At 41.0% G+C, this 20,221-nt stretch overlaps 1 protein-coding gene across 1 annotated transcript in view; it reads left to right on the forward strand.

Annotated features, from left to right (window-relative positions):
- Positions 1 to 20,221, forward strand: part of dapk1 (death-associated protein kinase 1) — a 68,974-nt gene that overhangs the window by 14,432 nt on the left and 34,321 nt on the right. The window contains exons 3-5 of the mRNA XM_070964159.1: positions 11,281 to 11,502; positions 16,286 to 16,424; positions 19,645 to 19,774. Coding sequence (XP_070820260.1) covers positions 11,281 to 11,502; positions 16,286 to 16,424; positions 19,645 to 19,774 — 491 coding nt within the window. The remainder of the gene's footprint in view (positions 1 to 11,280; positions 11,503 to 16,285; positions 16,425 to 19,644; positions 19,775 to 20,221) is intronic.

A 20,221-nucleotide genomic window follows, 5' to 3' on the forward strand; every position in this document is an offset into this window, starting at 1 on the left:
TAACAAACTGCAGAGTAATATTATCATAAAATTACAATGTTAATTCCTGCAGGATGTTGTATTTGATCTGATCAGATGTAAAATGTGCATCCCACTCACGTAACCAGGGTTTACTATGCGATAATTTCATCTTTTCGAGACCTAAAAATCCTGCTGCATTTGACTGCTCTATCCCAGCGGCCACTGACATGGTGGTGACTGATCCCATCAGCCAGTCACTGGGCTACGTAAAAGCTGCTTTGTCACAAAGCTAACATGGATTTAGACTCATGCCAGATTATAGCACCTCTCTTATCAGATGGCTGTATTATCCAACCTGAAACTTAGACCTGTATTTAATGGCATCAAATCCCTTTCAGTGTGCCATCTGCAGGAAGTGTGCCTAACCATAGAGCAGATTTATTATGCAGATGTGAGGCAGCAGTGTAGATTATATATTTGCTGAAATCATCACAGGGATAACCACACTGAGATAAAAATGAGCAAATGCTTTGTTGTGTTTCGTTTCATTTTGTCAATATTCTGCCCAATGATTTATTAGTATTGGTGGTAGAATGCTGTGAGAAACATCAAATATACAGAATATGCGATGTGAGTTCCAATCACGTGACTTGCAGTTTGTTTTGCTTGTGACGGGGCAGCATAAACCAAAATGAACAAAATACAAAATTAAAAAAAAAGCAAGCTTCCTTTGTGGTTCACGCCAAAGCAGACCGAACTGTAGGTGAGATCACATCTATTGTGTTCCCACTTGTGTGTCATCCTCCATCAGTCCATGTGCATCAGAATCAGATTTGACAGAGGAGCTTTGTGTGTGCGGTGTGTGTGCCTTCCTGAAGCGCTGCATGCCTGCCTGCTATTGTACCTAACACTTTTCAGCGTTTCAGCACCCTCTCCTATTTCACAGTCGTAGTACACAGAGCCAATCAATAGCTGGCTCACAGTAGTGGAAGGGAGATGATGCACAGTGTAGTACTGGCTGCTATAGCGCAAAGATAGTGTTTCTTATCCGTGAAAGCTAAATCAAGTGTCAGTACCTTGAAAAAGCTGTTCATTTTAGGAATTTTTATTGTCTTAATGTATGTGGTTTTTCATTCATATCTTTGAGCCAATGTGCATAGTGAGCCAATGTCATGAGAATATTGTCTTTTAAGCTTCAGCCTCTATTGTATGCGTTCATAATTAGTTATTTAATAGTTGGTTGGTTGATTGTTTTTTTGTTTTGTTTTGTTTTGTTTTTTGATTGTTTAATTGAAAATCTTAGATTTTTGGACTGTTGGTCACAGAAAATAAACAATTTGAAAATGTCATGTTGGGCTGTAGGATCTTGTGACAAGTTTTTTCGCTATTTTGTCACCTTATGTAAACTAAATTATATCGTTATTTCTCCAAAATTAAAATAATTTTAAAAAATGACAGATGAACCAAATAATGATTATTTGTAGATGATGTTGTTCCAAACCAGGAAGTCACATCTGAATCCTTGAACTAGTTGTGTTGCTCACCAAAACAAAAGGTATGCTGCTACAGAATAAGATGGAAAATGAAACAAATGAACTGTGCTTGATTCTTGTTTGAAATGATTGTGTCGTTTAATGTTTTGCACCTGTGCAGATTGAGTTTCCTCCCTGACATTTTGTCTGGGCTGAGTGTTTGCACATGCTCTTGGTACTGTGAAGTCAAATTGACAGCAGTGTCTCAAATTTAAAACCTGTTCTCATGAAATAGAACAGGTTTACTGAACTGAACAGAAGTCAGTGGTTGATTTTTATATGATATAGAGGAGGTCCAACATGTGGAGATGAAATCATGAACTTTTTGACAGACCTGTCAACAGCCGGTTACATTGTTGTTGCACTTTATCTCCTTCTTTAGAGCCAGCAATGAGTCATCTTTAATCAGTGACATGACCGTTGCATAGAGGGTAGTTACTTGCTTTGGAAAATTACTGATGTGATGGTTTTGGCTTGGCAGTTACTATAACTGTTGTGGGAAGCTCCTTAAAGCTCTGGTGTTGTGTTTATAACTAAGATGCTGCAAGCGTTTTCGGGCATTATCTCACAGAAGCATGCCACAGTGTTTAATACTGTGCAGACAATCTGTTGCAAGTAGGTCTTTGACCTTATCCCCATACATTTTGATGGGCATGTTTTCATGGTGTGTGGTGGGAGTGGTGGTCTTAAAATGTCATAATATACATTGCATTATACTCCCACGATTGTAAGCTCTGTTTAACAGCCTGTGATGTATAGATGGATTACGGCGGGATTGAGGCTAAAGATTAGAAGGGTGAGTATCATAGTTTTCTGTTCCAGTCCCTCTACCTAGGAATTACTTGCATATTAAATTAGATGATTTACATGTAATGCTCTAGACACGCATAAGCTTGGCCCTGCCCATGCACCACTTGGCTAGAAAAAAATGCTTTTGTTGGTACGATACCAATTCTGTGCACTTAAGTATCAGGAGTACAGATGTAGAGTTATCGGGGAGATCCTAAAGCCAAATGGAGCATGTGCTGAAATCAGCTCTCCAGCAGGGAAAATACAGATTTTCTAGGCAGGTAGTGATGTGTGTGTGTGTGTGTGTGTGTGTGTGTGTGTGTGTGTGTGTGTGTGTGTGTGTGTGTGTGTGTGTGTGTGTGTGTGTGTGTGTGTGTGTGTGTGTGTGTGTGTGTGTGTGTGTGTGTGTGTGTGTGTGTGTGTGTGTGTGTGAAAAGTAGCTGTACATGTGTCATCTTCAGCTGCTGTCAGCCCAAGCTGTGCCAGACACCCTGCGCTGATGATCACCTCATTCTCACTGAAGAAGCTGCCTTTTTAACACAACCCTGTGTCTACTCCCAAAGATAAAGTAATCATGTGTCACAAATTAAATAAGGAATGCTCATTTTACACACTTGCTTTGATCAAATAGTGTTCATGCCCGATTTGACTGCTACCTGGGAGGTATAGCTATTTCTTACGGTCTACTTGAGGTGTCATAACCAGTGTTAGCTGGTGTAGTCAGCAAATGCTTCCTCAGTACTTTAGTGTTAAAGGAAATGATAAGCTATTGTAAATTTACTATTGTGCTTGATGACCTTGAGGAGAAAGTCCCTCTCAAGCTTTTTCATATAAAACAAACTTGAAGAGTTTGTTTGTGAGGAAGGAAAGCTCCACTTTGTAACACCGGTGTACAGTCATGAGTGGATCTGTAGTTGTAGTAGAGTGATTCTTCTTTTCTGTAAGCTAAATTTTAGGAGTTAGGAACCAGGACCACCAGTATTTGCATCAAGAAACTCATGAAAAAGAAGAAGAAGAATAGAGTCAAATTTAGTAGTCTTTAGCAGGTTATTTCCCTTTCTCTATTTTGTAATCTTTCATCTCAAAATTATACATCAGCAGGTATTGCACGCTAGTAAAGAGCTTCAGCTGCTTTTGCCTCTGGGTGTGTCTGTATTTCCCATTGGGGTTTACACAATAAAAGTATAGATGTAGTCATGTAGAAAACATCTGCAGCTGCTTGTTCTATCCAGACTGTTTTATGCACTTCGCAGCACACACTGGCCATACTCTGTTGTGTTGTATTGTGCTGTGTTGCACGGTTGTTAGCATCAGATTTATTCTTCACCATGTCCACTCGTACTACACTGATTTTTCTTCCCAAGGCCTTTCTGCTGCTCATTACTGCTGCACATTGTTCATTCCAGCACTGCTTCAACTTGACAAGGCCAGACTCCCAGTCAGAGCAGCAGCCTCCAACATCAAGCAGTCATCCAGGCGAGGCCGCACTCATTTGACAGCTCACTACTGTCCAATGGTCTTCTTACTGTGTGGACACAAGCCTCAATTTTGTGCTTTCAAGCTGTCACATGTTTATGAAGGTGCACCCTGTTCACATACCATACTGTACGGTAATATAAACCATTATAATATAACAGCGCATGCCATGCCTCAAAACTTAGACCCACAGATGCACCTAACTGATGGTGAAATTCTTTGCCAGCTATTTTTATATTGGTTAGTTGTAACCCTAATCAGTTATTTAGCTTATCATATCAGCTCTACACTACATTACATTCATTTAGTGGGTGCTGTTGTCCAAAGTGTAATAAGTTACTTGATTCAACATCTGCTGCACGGTGGCGCAGCAGGTAGTGCGCGTGCCTCACAGCAAGAAGGTCGCAGGTCCCGGGTCGGGCCTTTCTGTGTGAAGTTTGCATGTTCTTCCCGTGGGTTCTCTACGGGCACTCCGGCTTCCTCCCACAGACCAAAAACATGCTCATTAGGTTGATTGGTGACTCTAAATTGCCCCTAGGTGTGAGTGTGTGTGTGAATGGTGTGTGTATGTGCCCTGCGATCGGCTGGCGACCGGTCCAGGGTGTACCCCGCCTCTCGCCCGTTGACAGCCGAGATAGGCTCCGGCCCCCCCGCGACCCCAAAAGGGATAAGCGGCATAGAAAATGGATGGATGGATTCAACATCTGACGTGTGAGAGGTCTCTAAATGCGTTTAAGCATCAGTGCTGTTTAATCAAGGCCTGTCTACAGCTAGAGCTTTGAAGGGACACTTTAAAAGACAGAAAATTAAATTTGCCATGCTCACTTTGGCTGACCTGATGCTCCTAGCCTCGCAGCTGTGTGGCTGTTTGCATGTAAATTGACTGAGTGCAGGTCTGTTTTAAGAAGCAGAGTCAGTTACTTTGTGCTTTGTATATGCAACGGTGCTTCCATGTGTGTACATTCAACAGGCAGGACTGTATATAGTAAACCTGAGATATCAGTTGATGAATGTGGAGCACTGAACTGTCTCTGTCGTGCAGACCTGCTGTATCTAGGGTAAAGAGAAGTATGCAGCAGTAAATCTGTTAACCGCTGCAGTATCTTTCCACAGATAAACACTCCAGCCAGCACTGTTAGGTAATGCTAGGCTCTGCAAGGCATTGTCACACACCCAGGCAGCTCCGATAGACACAAACAAACCTTTCCCAACCAGCTTCTTTCCCATCTTCCCCTCCCCTCCAGTTGCTTTTAAGAAACAAGTAGGGCAAAAGTGGGAAGCCTTGTCTGTGCTTTAAGCACAACAAAGGGAACTCAGCAATTTGATCCTGCAGACTATCTGGGGTTTTGCACTGCACGGGGTTGAGGGGGAGAGCTGCTCTTGAAAAACAGCCTCCCTGCCTCTGTTTGTCAGTGATTCACAGGAAGGGTTTTTCTTCTCTGCCTTCTCATTATTTCTGTCCCATCTTTGCGCTTATTCAGCAGCAAGTCAGTGCTCTCCCTCAGCATCCCTGGAGGACGAGAGGGATTTCCCAACTAGCTTGTGCCAGTGTGTAAAGGGTCTATCGTACAGGGGGAATCCATCGCATTAACTCTTGTTAACTTAGCTCTTAGCTAGATTTTTAAGAGCCAAGTCTCACCTCCCAGAACACTACCAGAGAAAGGATGTTTGATTTTCAAGGCAGCGTTATGATTTGGTTTCCTTCCACTACCTCACCGAAGGAAGAGAGCTCAGTTGAACCACTGCCATTTTCCCCCTTGTTTGTGTGTATGTGCAGCTGGTGTTGTTAACAAAGGGTGGGCTCTCTTTCCCCTCTCTGTGTGTACAGTGGGAGAGCTTTGGACATAACAGAAGAGTAGACTTTGATTCCCTACATGCCATCACTCTATGCATGGAGTTGATTTCCTGATGCACGTTTTAGCTGTGTTTAGCTGTGTTATTGTTACCTGTTAGCATAGTCTCTTGTTACAGGGCAGATTGTAGGTAGGTGCTTAAGTGCTTGCCAACAACAGGGTGAACTAGTATTTATTTTTCATATTTCTTCTCAACCGTCACAAATGTGGGCTACTGCTGATTCACTCCTATTCCGATAACATTTGCCAACAAATGATCTGCAGTTGTAAATATTGTGCACATTTTTTTTGATGCATTCTTGTGCTAAGATTTTTTCCATTCAGTTTTCAAGCTGTGTTTTACTTACCAAATCATAACTTGATTTGAATTTCCCAAGCTGTCTCACCGTGTAGCTCAGTGGAGACAGGAAAGTGCATGGTAAACATCAGTGCACTGGTGCTGTTGACTGTTGTCAAACCCTCGTCACACATGAATTGTATTATCAGTTACGCAATGATTTCTTTGCCTTGATTTTTCATTTCAAAGTTGTTGATGTTCACCCTGCCCCTGGGCTGTATTGCTCTAACTGCCCTCTTAGTAATGGCATTGCTGAGGCTGAATCTGGCCTGTGTGTTTCCCAACCTCAGAGATGTGGCTCCTACTCAACTTCCCCCTTCATGAAGCAATCCTCCAGAGTCACTGTCATGCTTCATTGCAGTGTGTGTCAGAGCATGCTCAAGCCAACACCCAACAGGTGTTTTAACATAATAGTCCATGTAATAAAGTCGTATAACTTTCCAAGTGTACCAGAGTAACAACCATTAATGTAGTTTGTTTTTCTCCTTTGGGAACTGTAGTTTGAGATTGCCAAATTCTTACTTCATCATTAATGTCAGTGATAACGAATTCAGGCAAAAAGACAAGCATGATATAACCACAGCAAATCACAAAAGTCCTCACTGATAGTTGGATATAGTTGCATTGAACAGTGAACTTTTCGGTCTATTTTATGAGTGAATTTGGGGGTGGTATCAATTGGCATGAATTTGTATGCACAAGGCTTCACTTGACAATGTCATTGTCAGGCAGCATAAGAGCACTTACAAAATGTCACACAGAATATTTTCAATCCGCAATGATTCATTTGTTTGTCCACAGGACTTTTCAGTGTGCTGAATACTGGAGTCCAATAGTCTTACATTTCTCATACAAGATTGCTCTTCATTCATCATGATCCTTTCCCTTCAGTCCAGATGCATCATGATACATGTATGTTTTTGTGTTACTGAAGTAGATCAAGGTTGTTCTCTGAAAAATTGAATAAAACCATCGTAAGGATTCAAGAGTGCTGCGCTGACTGGACAAATACTTGTGAAAAAATAACATCGAGAGTGTCACAGGATGTCTCCAAAACCGCGCAGATGGTGTATAATCAAGAACTGGAAATCAGTTGTGTTTTCCTTCTTATCGTCAACAATATTTTCACACCAAGTCCCACGGCTTCACAGATTACACTTTTCCTCTGCATGAACTTTCAGCAGTGGAAAGTTTGACAGCACAAGAACGAGTTGAAGGGTGTTCTGAGCAAACTGCTTGCTTTTGTTGGGTTTGTTACTGTTGGCGTGTCAGGTGGTTAGATGCCAGCATAGTTTGTCTTTTCCCCTTTTCCAGTTTCAGTGGTTAGCAGTTCATGTTGAGCTGTTGAACTTCCAATTTGCTTTGTGTCACATTTTATTCACATTTTTATGCATCGTTGCAAACACTTTTTGCACTTGAAGGCCAAACATATAATCATTCACCATTAGCATTTGCATTGCCACAGCTGTCTAAACTTGGCCTTCACTGCTGCACATTTGTAGCTAAAGTGATGATTTAACAGGTGTTAGGTCATTCAAATATAGATTGTGGAATCCTATGTGTGGATGTGTATTATTGCATATACATGCACAGTGTGAACAACAACTACCTTTAATCTCTTCTGGCAATTTCTTTGGAAGAAACAGATCGAATCCCGACGTTTCTGTCCCCTCTGTCCACACGAAGGAGGTCTGAACGACAGCGGTGGGAACCACAATAGTGTGAAGCCAATCTCAAAGGGGGTGGAAGTGTCATTAGCATGAGAAAGCCCTCATCCTCAGCTGCCTCTTCCTCTTCACATTGTCTGCTTCTTGTCTCTGGCTCGGTTGTGGGCAAGCCACTTCCTTAAAGAGGCACCATTTCCTTTATTTACTGACTGTACTTCAGTTTGTCAGCAAACAGCTTTTCAACCGTCATAATCAGCTTACTTACCTCCAAAATATTTCACTGTGATGTAGTGGAATATAATATAGTTGATTATGTCGTATATGTCTTTGACTTCCATGGCTGACAACCTTTTGTGGCCTGATTTTGTGTTACATTATAGCCAGTTGTGTAATACAAACGTCAACAACAGACATTCCACAAATATGAAATTAGGATTTGATGAAGAGTGTCAAAATGCAGAGAAATAATTGATTGCTTTAGTTAGTTGGAAGCATTTATGACACCTCAGTTATTATTTTCATTGTTGATTAATCTGCAGATGGGTTTTGACCAACAGTTCAAAACCCAAAGATATTAAGTTTCTAAGATATATGATGATGATATCATCAAATGACATCCACTCCTTCTCCCTCATTTAAAATTCCAGAATCTGTGATTATGTACTGCTGGCATTGGCTGACTATTTGTCAGCCAATGCAAGTCATGCTCATAGGTCTGTCTCTTGAAATTGGATTTTCAGTAGATGAATGTGCTTAAATTTGTGATAAATTTGTTTAGGATTTTGTCACATGAGCAATTCTAAAAGTGTATTTTCAAATCCAAATCATTTATTTAAAAGGGGGTCAATGGATTCCCACATGGACGTTGAGAAAATTTGTGTGGTGCTTTTGCCTTTGGTGAACTGTTTTATGCAAAGTAGCACCATTGACCAATTGTAAAACTGTAGTTTTCTTTAGAGGAAACAGAATCAGAGATGTGGAGAAAGTTGTGCAGTCCAATTGCACTGTAACCCTGCTCTGCTGAATGCCAAATCACTGCCAATAGAAAATCCCTCTTAATGTCCATCACCACCACCTGCATCACCAACCATCCAGCACCAACTATTTTGCAATGAATGCACAAATGCATAAAAGCTGTAACCATTAAAGGTTTGACATTGTTGCTCTTAAAGATCGAATAATTAATTAACAGCATCTTCAGAAATCACTGATTGGCCCATGGGACGCACTGCAAACACAGGTCAGAAAAGGCTAACATTTTGACCCCCCCCATCCTCGTCTGCAGCTGGCAGTGTTATCGTCTGGATCCCGCATTCACTTACCAAATATTGCGAGACATTGTAGAGAGAGGATTAGAGTGGGAACATATAGCTAAATGACTAAACTGCTTCCTGACAACTGTGCGCTCTCATCTTGGCAGGACCGTTGGAGTCAGATGACAGTGCAGGGCTCTCTCTTTATAGTGGCCTTTTTTTTTTTTTTTTGTCAAGGCAGAGGAAGCTTTTGCCAGATTGCTTCCTCTCTGCTAAAATCTGCATGAAAATCTGGCTGTGGAAAAAAAAAGAGACAGAATGTGGTACTCTCTCTCTCTCTCTATCTCTATCTCTATCTCTCTCTCTATCTCTCTCTCTCTCTCGTTTTCTCCCTCTTCTTTTTCTCACCCCCTACTCCCTTGTTCTCTTCCTCCCTCCGTGGGTGTTTGGTACACTAAGTGCTTCATGATTGCCAGGGCCATGAGGAGGCACAATCGGCGGAGGCGTCAACAGCCCTCAGCCAAGTGTCCTTGCCTCCCCAAGTGGTTTTTCTGGCAGTGTTTTGGTCGAGTGACAGTGGAGTCGGCATTATCCAGTTAGATAGCAGCGTTTGATAACAATGCTGCATGGCAACATGACGGAGGAATTTCCATAACAACTCCTGTGCTGTTCATACATAGAGTAATTTGTCACGCCAAAATGTCACGCAGGCTCCCCTCATTTGGATTGCCCAGACAGACAGTAGGTGCTTAAGTGCTTGTGTGCATTTGAGCATTCTTACTGTACGCACACACATTTTTTTAGTCCACTTCACTCAGACCATCTGTTGCAGCCTGTTAACACGGCAAAATATCAAAGGAAATTAAAAGGGTCAAAATTAGATGATGCCTGTATTTATCGCTAAAATTGTGTGTATTCCAGAGGGGAACATTTCATCATGTCGCTGCTTCATGTGAAGAAAATAGTTATTATTATTATTATTATTGTTATTATAATCAACCTCTTTTACCAACTTGTATGAAACGAATAACACATTGTACCCAGCTTTAGTTCTGTACAAAATACTAATTTTCTAAGACGGATGTGATTTAGATGATTTAATTGTAGTGAAAAATGCATTCTCTATAAGCAGTAAAGGGCTTTCCTTTCAGGTCTATAGTTTTGTGTGTATGTGTGGTGTAGGGTTACTGCTTAGATGTTGTAAGCTGTGTTGCTGTTGTGCTGAGCTGCGATTCTTATCAGTGTGTTGCTGACAGTGTGTGAGAGCTGTGCTGCCTGGCTATAATTTACACACTGTTGTCAAAGGGATGATGAGGGGCTGCTGAGGGTGAAGGCGGGTGTGTTTTCGTACTCTGTAGGGATGCACTGCAGATGGAGATTCGGTTTCACTTGGCTCATTTCTACTTCTGTAAATTAGAAACAAATTTAGGCATCAAATGAGAAAAAGAGGTGTCGGATATAACCCAGTTTGGTTATCATTTTATGTATGTAACAGATGAATTGTGTTTTGATATTGGAGTGAGTCTCTGAAACACCTCCAAAAGTTGGTCTGATGTTGGATCTGAATACATACTGATGTCTTTCTTCAGCTTTCATTGCTATTTCTGTTTCCAGGCAGCGTCGGCCTTGATGCATCAACCAGTTATTAACTGAAGCTGTTTCTGATCAAGAGTTTTAATGCCTTATAATTCCACCCACTCCTTTTGGCTCAGATCTCTGTGTTTACCACTTTGAAACTGATACGGATACAGCCAGAAATCTGTTTTTCAATGTATTTGTGAATAGTAGTGAATCCTGTGGGAATTAAACACTTGAGCCTGGGTGTCCTCGTAGCTGATTGATTAGTTCAGTGCTATATATTTCTGTTACACCTCCATTGTCTATTGTTCATTTTGTCAGTTTGAATTGTCCACTGTCATCTTCCATTATTTGTCATCAAATTGTGTTTTTTGTATACTGTATATTGCATCTCGTTATTTGAATATTATTTTCAAGTTAGAAAAATATGCTGAGATCATTTTGTGAATGTAGATTTCTTCACAGTCTTGTTGATGGTGAGTTTTAGCTTTTAAGTGTTAAAGGAATAATTAGACATTTTGGGAAATGCACTTACCCACTTTCTTGCTGAGAGTTAGTCAAATGTATGGATGGTAAATGCGTATCTGTAGCCAGCAGCTAAGTAGTTTAGCTTAGCATTAAGACTGGAAACAAGGGGAAACTAGCTATCCTGTCTCTGTCCAGAGGGAACAACATCCACTTTCCCGCTCCTCTTTTACATGGACTGCACAAATGAGATGTAACCTATTAATTAGTGAGCCTTAGAGTTGGCCGCAGGCAGATTTTTACATTCAGTTTGATGTTTCAAGGATAGCTGCACCTTTTGACAATCTCCTCTTCTCCTGCCCTTGCTAGCGGTCAGTTTGCTGTGGTCAGAAGATGTCGGCACAGGAATACGGGTGTAGAGTACGCAGCCAAATTCATCAAGAAGCGGCGCAGCAAGTCAAGTCGGCGAGGGGTGACCAGGGAGGACATCGAGCGCGAGGTGAACATCCTGAAGGAGATCCAGCACCCTAACATCATCACACTCCATGAGGTCTTTGAAAACAAGGCAGAGGTCATTCTGATCCTGGAGCTGTGAGTGAACTTGTCTTCTTATATTCTTCTCTACTTGGTATTATAAGTTTCCTTAATTGTAATGGGAAAGATATATGGCTTTAGCTGTTTCCACAGGCTGAGCAGTACTCCCCATGACAAGTACACTGAACTTCATGTATAAAATTGGTGGACTGCCCCTTTAAAAAGCAAACATGAAAATTCTAAAATAATTGTCAGATGGTGATCACAAGTTCTCATAGTAACCCGCATTCAGGGCCAGTTGATTCTAAACTGTGACTGTAGCTGTTAGAGGTGTATTGTGGCTCAAGGCCACTTTTTCCACTAATCCCCAGTCAGACCAGTTTTACCAGGTTACATGGAACTCAAAACACTCACAGGTCATTTATGTTTACATTATAAGTATCCACCTGACAAGCTTATTCCGAACAAATGAGCACAAAAGCACAATGCAGCCCACCTCAATTAGCAGATCACCTGACAGCCATCAGGAATGAGTGTAACGTTGAGAGCTGAACTTGCTGGACAACATTCCTGACCAGTGATCACATGTGATAGAATTGCAAGGAAGAACTAATAAGCGCAAAATCAGTCCAGGCCTACAGTGTAGCGCTGTATGAATAATGAGTCCATGGCTCATTGTACATATACATTATCCATATTTACAGCTCAGTTCAGTAACCTGGTACATCTGGTCACTACGGCTGGAGATAGCACCTGAGTGTTTTTAAGTCTTGATTAAATGCTTCAGACATGAATTCTTAAAATCTGAATTAACATGTACCTCAATGAATACCATTAGCTTTGCACAGAACAGTACAAAAAAAAAGATTTTATTGATCGTTATGAAGCCGTTTTTATTCTGTTTTTGGATAACACGGAATTGAAGTTAAGATTGGAAATAACAGGCTCTGGATAGTTGGCTGTACAGCACTACAACAACCTGAGTGAGTGAACTCATCAAAGGCAGCTGCCTGCAAGCACCTGAACCTAGTGTTGCTTTCTTTCTCTCAAACACTTGTAGAATTGTGCTAATGTTTCCTCATTTCCAAAGCACAAAACAAGTGCTTTTGTTCCAAGGCACATCAACATGAACTCTTCCTGCTCCTTGTTTGATTAATGCACAACTAGTCAGGCTTTAGTTTCAAACAGTAAAAACATGAAAAACTGGTCTCATTTCCATAATAGCTCCTGCAATCAGTTATCTGAATACATTTGTGCATAGAAATCTGCTGCTCAGTTGTACAATGATGCTTGAGTTTGTATTTGTAATGGTCTAGTGTATCAGCAACCAAATGTCCAAATCAGTCCAACCATAATCATGCACACGTGCAGCTCAGTGCTAACAATATTGTCCGATTATTGACAGTAAGAAAAGATCCATACCTTTGTGGAGTGCCGTGGCATTGGATTGCTTGCTTGAAACTTACATTATCCATGAATTTTATGTAGAACATTTTTTCTAAGAATACCACAGAAAACACATGGCTATGAATCTCAAAGCTGCTGTGATGGATGGAAATGAATTCAGTTTAACACAGTTGCTGATAAGCAGACAGTTTCACTGTTTGGTGAACTGTGTAATTCAACCCAATAGGCACAATCATTGGTTATTTTTACTTTTGAGTTAATCAAATCAACTTGTCCTTGTTGAAGCAGAAGTGCACTTGTGAAAGGTGAAATGTCTGGGAAAATTGTAGCTGAGAAAAGTCCAATTTACTGCTATGGTCCATTTAAAGCAAGGCATTGCAATGCAACTCTTTCTACTCTATTTTGTAAGTTATTTGATTGTTGATGGCCTGCCGTTGATGTTTTCATGCCAGATTTGTCATTAAATCAAAAGAGGCTGCAAAGACTGCAGAAGCAGCTTGTGACTGCTTGGATTGAATGGCTGGTGTATTCTGGACCCTAAAACCTTTGTAAGACTGGCCCATTAGCTCTCCCTCTACCAGCTGGCATCCATCCTCTATGTTGTTTTGCTCAGTTTGGCTCCATCTAACACCTCCACAGCACATACTGTATCTCACACATTCAAGCTTTGCTCTCACTCATGATATTGCTCACTTCTACAGTGCATTGTTTAATTGTGTCAAGTTAAATTTAAATAAAAGGGGTTTGTGTAATTAACCTCTTACACAACTCCCGTTTTGCTACATTCCCTGAGCTATTTCGTGACAGGAGAAACCACTCTTAATATAGTGGCTTGCAAGTTTAGCCTGGGTTGAAGAAAGCTCTGAGGCAATGATCTGACAAGATTTGCTTCTAGGGAACTTACGGTAAGATGGTTGTCATTGTTATGTCAGTCAGGCTGCGTCTGTGTGGTCGTGTTGATATGGCGTGACGATAGAAGGTGAACTAAGAAGTAGAGTTTGAAGACTTAAGACTCCAGACAGAGGGCCATACCTACTGGACTGGATTGTTTGATTGTATAACTGTGTTGTCACAGAAGCCTTAATTTTCTCCTCTGCTTTGAGGCTTGTGAGGTTATCATAGTAGTATATAGTAGAACCAACTTTTTGGGACAACCTTATCTGTTTTTGCCAGAACCCCCCTGCAGCGACACCCCCACTGCACTTTATTAATAGCTACAATCAGGGTTTATGAATGAAGGAGATCAAGTGTTGTTTAGGGAGCGATCCCATTTCGTCAGACAGTAGGCATGTAATGACTCTGCTTAAACCCAAGCTTGTACCAATAATGGCTGCTGAAACAAAAGAAGACAACGTTGGAAATTCATTAACTTGTTTTTCCTGTCAGGAGCTCTTGTAATGGACTTGACTGAAAGTTATGACAGGATCTGACACCAAAACTTCCAAAGTGCCAAAGCTGGGAGAATGTTTCTCCTGGAATTAATTTAATAAAGGCCATCTACTGGAGGAGATGATAAAAGTTTGCCTGTTTCATGCACAGTCTTTGAGTGAAAAATTAATCATTTCAATTCGGTTGCACTTTGTTGTGGAAACAATACCAAAACACTGTTCCTGGTTCTGCCTACAATAAAATTAACATTCAAAGCTGAAGCAAAAGAGAGAGTGACATAATGCTGTTTCAGTTTTTCTGGCTCTGTGTAGAACAAACAAAAATAAAACAACAGGTTACATGTGGATGCTAAAAATATCTGGCTTCATGTTGTGCCACTTTGTCCTCCACATCCTCTCCTCCTCCTACTGCACCCTGGAAAAATACAACTGTGACAGTGCTTCGGTGTAAAACATTGATCAACCCGTACAAAAAGAGGCATGGGTGACATGTTCAGGCAGAAACCTTGGTCCCCATCTGTGAATGTGCGTTTACACCCTGTTAACCACGAAGGCAGATGATGAAGTAAACATCCAAGTTATACTGTGGAGTGGGTGTTTGGTGGGAGGAGGGGACGGAGGTCCCAGCTGTGCAGCTGGTCTGGTGTTTCTTCCCTTAAGGGATCTGTGTGTGTGTGTGTGTGTGTGTGTGTGTGTGTGTGTGTGTGTGTGTGTGTGTGTGTGTGTGTATGCTCTTGCGTGTATGTGCATGTGTGCATGCTCTTGCATGTGTGTGTGCACATGTGTGCATGCTCTTGCGTGCGCGTGTGTGTGTGTGTGTGTGTGTGTGTGTGTGTGTGTGTGTGTGTGTGTGTGTGTGTGTGTGTGTGTGTGTCTCTAGGTTTTGATTCCTGCAGATAAAGTTATGAAAGCAGTAATTGGTGGTATTTTTTGTACAGCAACATGAAAATAAACTTTTTTTCTAAAAAAAATAAAGTTATGTTTCATATAATACAAGACAATCAAATGGTTGTGATGGCCGAATAAACCTTTATATGGAGAATTCACTTACAGTAAACTGCAAGACAGACATGGATGCACATGCACTTGACGACTGGATAAGCAGAACTGTAATTACGGTTATGTGCACTCTTCCTCACTCTGCTGCTTCTGTCACACCTTCCCTCACTGCAGGTTTTCACTCACATTATCATACTGTGGCCATAATAAATCCTTTGTCTCTACTTTTCTTCCTTTAAGCACTGAATCACATTATGGTTCATTGAACAATCTTCGCTTCTGATTTGAAAAGGACACAAACAGACCTTTATAAGTTTCAGTACATAAGATGTTGGGTAATGTCTTGGCACTGATTAACAAGCACCGATACTTAAAGTAACAGGCTTAAAGAAACAATATAATTCAGTTCTGTAGCCATGATACCAATAAGAGTTAACATGAGTTGATTTTCAGCCTTTTGTTGAATCTCTTTTGCCCAAAACTGATCCAAAATCAGTGTGGGTCAATATTGTCCATTAAACTTAATGGCTCTCAGTGATTTAGTACTAATGTTTGACCACTTTTGTGCTGTGATTTTGTTCATTTAGGCAAACAGTGTTGATTGTCATTTGATAGATAAGAGAATGTTTTTCATGATTCAATGATTCATTTTATTGCTTCTCCACAGACTGTTAAGTTCCTTTTATTCTGTTAATATCATCTTTACCCCGATTATCATCTTTGCAAGGTCTTCTTCTACATTTTGTGATAACATAGTGGTGCAGAATCTCAAACACCTTTTCAAATATTCCAATAAAACAGACTTAGCTCAAACACTGTGCCGTATTACTTTTCCGATATCCTCCCCTTTGTTTTCAATGGAGAGTTTTCATTATTTAAACAGCGATGGTTTAAATGTACCGGGGATGTGCAAATTGGTCGTGCTCTAATGCACCAGGATGATTAGATTACTTCAGTTCAGCTCTGCTAAGCAGGGATTTGTAGCCGGCTCTGATCTGAGAAATCTTGCATTTTAATTCTCCCCATCATTGTCTCTCCTCATCCAGTGTGGCCGGTGGTGAGCTTTTCGACTTCCTGGCAGAGAAGGAGTCTTTGAGCGAGGAGGAAGCCACTCAGTTCCTCAAGCAGATCCTGGACGGAGTCTTCTACCTACACTGCAAACATATCGCTCACTTTGACCTTAAGGTACTGCAGTAACTAAAGACAGAAGACGTCATCCCCGTGTTATGTCTAGTTTCTTGTGTCAGTCATGTGTTACAAGCAAGAATACAGCAACTTTTTGTCATATTGTGTGTTTCATCAGCTTGTATTGTACACGCTGGTATCATACTATCAACCTATGCTGTGCCCCAATGCTATACACAGGGTTAAAGTTTGACTGAACATTGACTTAACTGTACTAACTGCAAAAACTATCATTTATCACGCAAATTAGTATATAGTGCTTTGCCTTATCCTAGTATTTATTATGGAGCTGGGACACAGCAATAAAAACAAAAACTCACACATTTGTCCTTCATAGATCCTTTGTTTCAGCCAGTTCCAACTAATGCAAATGAGACTTGAAGTGAGTCAGTGTCCTCAAAATGAGAACCCAAACATACTTGTACAGTTTTAGAGGAGAGGAGATGCACTCTTCTGATGATTAGGAGATTTCCATGAAAACACTTTGGATGCAGAAGATGATGACAGTGACCTGTTCAAGGTCATGTCATGTTTAGACAACACAGTTTTTACATACAGATGTATGTTTTTGTTAAGTATAGTGTTGCCTGTTGTTCATTCCGCCTGGAGTAATTCACATCCATTATCCTAAATGCCAGCTCACTTGAGAATTACATTTGCATCATTTTGTGAATACGTGATTCTTTTTTACATCAGCTGGCCTCTTTTGAACCTCTCCTTTTTATATCAGTTTCTCTTTGTATCTATGTGTTTGGAATTTATCTGAGGATATTTACCATGACTAATCTGTTTTGGCTTATTTTTGGATTTTCTCCTTTTTATTATGGAGTGTGTGTAGTTCACAACAACAAAAAAAACTCCAGAGGGAAAAAGAGTAAAGGTCATGGCACACTCACAGCCCACCAGCACAGGCACACTATAAAGTATGTGATGTTCTTGAACATTACACTACTTTTATGTTCCGTGTATTGTTGTGATATTTCTTTATTCGAATCTCAATCAATATCATTGACCAGTTGTCCACTAATGGCTACACACAGCGTCTTTAGAATAAATGGTCCAGACCAACTCGTCCACTTACAGAACAAGTCATGCATCAGAGCTCAGGACATTCGACCTCTGGGTTTACAGAAAATACTTTCCTCCATGCCCAGCCAGCCACTTCTGGTCAGTGCTGAAGCTTTTACCAGACACTGCAGCCTTTGCTTTGCATTTTAGCTGCTGTTATTCACTGATGAGCAGTGGCTTAGGTCAAGACTGAATTTATTTAGTACTTTCTGTAGTACTGCAGTATTCCACTCCAGAGGCTGGAAGGTCAGTGTCTCTATTTGCTATGTTCACTAGAGTTGGGCCATATGTTGAAATTTTCCAGCTGCCATCAGCCCAACAACCATCGAATGCAGCTATATTGGCACAGGTGTCCATGTGGTACGCAGGGGGCGGGGTAGACCAGTTCTTTAAAGTAACCAGCGAATTGATATTCCACAAGCTCTCTGAGCTTTTTAAGTCTAGTAAATACACAGAATGAACTCACAAAATGTCAATGTGTTTCTAATGTTGTCTATTTTGCACTATTTTACCTGAGCCAATATATTTGTCCAGTTGCTCAACCCAAATGCTTACCCATATTCTGATAACATCTTGTCTTTTGTTCTTGTGTTTGACACCATTTGAAAGACATTTTGTCAAGTTTAGTTCACTTTTTGTGTGGATGTTGTGCAGCTATAACAATACCATGACAGCAGCACCAGGTGACATTCAGGGTCAAAAACTTCCCAAATGTTCTCTCTGGCCCCTTTAAACTGCCTTTACAGTTTTCAGCTAATTATTTTCTTTTTAGAGTCTAATCAATTCTACACAGACTGTAATGTTGCCAATCAATGTACTTATTATGTTTCAGATCTTATTATGTCGGGCAGGACAGACTAATGATGTCTGACTCACCGCCAGTCATCTTATATGCAATTTGTATCTGACCTGAATGAGCAAATGACTTCTTTTAATGGAAAACACTTGGAAAGACCCAGCTTGTAAAAATCCCCAAACTTCAATCCCCTACTGTATCATAGTTTGCTAATACTCAGATTAGTGCTCTAATCGTGGTGATATTCATTATGTGGTGAGAGATCTGTGGGGAAACATGTTTCTGCTTATCAAACAGTGAAAGTGGCTCCAGTGAAATTCCCTCTTTTTTATGATTTAAGCAATGTTGGAGGAAGTATTACCCTCCTGTAATTCTGTTACAAATATGCATTGATAATATTGCTTAAGTAGAAGTATGTACAGAAAGTATAATCAGGAAAATGTACTTACAGTATTACAAGTCCTCAGTGCAGGAAAATGTCCCCTGTGACTGTTAAACTATTATATATCATTAGCTTACTTAGCTCAAAGTGATGCCTTGACAGTCAAAAAACAAAATCTTCACATGCTGGAACCATGAAATGTTTTTCCAAGAAAGATGAAAACAGTTGGCAATTTATTTTCTGCGTTTTGTGCAGACAGAGAGCTAAAAGAGTTTGTGCCCCATGATATTATTCTCCTTCATTTCAGCATTGACCTGAGCGTATGAATGGTTACAGAGCAGAGAACAAAAGCAGCGAGCTGAGCTGTAGTTTGTATTTTCTCAGCGCCTCCTGTTACTGCCCACAGCCAATCTGCTCTTGTTCCCTCCCAGACTAAATCCTCAAGCTCGGCTTATAGTCGTGCCGAAAGGATGAGGTTTGGAGGGAAGATGGCTTCGTCTAAAAGAGGCATTGTATCCTTAGGAATGTCCGGCTTCTGTTGTTTGGCTTTGGTTAAAGCACATCTTTGCCGTCCTTTCCTTTCTACCGCTTCCTCGAGGTTTTTACTCGTGTTTTGCATGGGATTTCCATGGCTGATGAGCCGACTTCCTGCCAGCCTGTTCCTGGTTTTGTGTCTGACTCTGCTGCTCACTGCTTTGTTTACTCTTAGTTTGTGTCCCACATTGATAATTTAGGGGAAAGTTTTCAAGATTCATCCTTTAATTTCTCTGTGATCATTCTATCTGTTCCTCGTTAAATTCACGATGCACACTTGACTGCGTGCTCATGACAGCTGAAGAAAGAAAGGGTCAGCAGAGTTTATAAAAATGTCCAAATAGTCACTCTGCTTCTCCTTGCCTCTGTCTGTCTTCCCTGTCTCCCCTCTCTTTCTCCATCTCATCTTTTTTACTGTGTCTCCTTTGCTTTCTCTCCAGCCGGAGAACATCATGCTGCTGAACCGCTCAGTGCCTCACCCGCGCATCAAGATCATCGACTTTGGCTTGGCCCACAAGATAGATTTTGGCAATGATTTTAAAAACATTTTTGGAACTCCAGAATTTGTAGGTCAGTATCTGCGTGTGTGTGTGTGTGTGTGTGTGTGTGTGTGTGTGTGTGTGTGAGCGTGCGTGCGTGCGTGCGTGTGTGTACCTGCGTGCGTGTGTGTCATTGAAGAATCATGTTCTTCATCCTCCCTCAGTTTCTTGTTGTGTATCTAGTTTGATGTTTCGTTCAACAGTTTGCAAATATACTTCCATCCTGTCTCCAATGTACATGCACATGCGTGCGAGCGCGCACGCACACACACACACACACACACACACACACACACCACCCTGTTTTTTGGCTTTATTCCAGAGGTTGCGTATTGTGAGAGCAGGTGCCAACTCTGCCATAGGGACTAAATGAGAGACCTGATAATAGACTGGAGATTATTAGAGCTGCTCCTTCTTGCCAACACAAATACACACACACACACACACACACACACAGACACATACACATACACACACC

Source organism: Chaetodon trifascialis, chromosome 6 (assembly GCF_039877785.1).
Source record: "Chaetodon trifascialis isolate fChaTrf1 chromosome 6, fChaTrf1.hap1, whole genome shotgun sequence".
NCBI classification, from domain to species: domain Eukaryota; kingdom Metazoa; phylum Chordata; class Actinopteri; order Chaetodontiformes; family Chaetodontidae; genus Chaetodon; species Chaetodon trifascialis.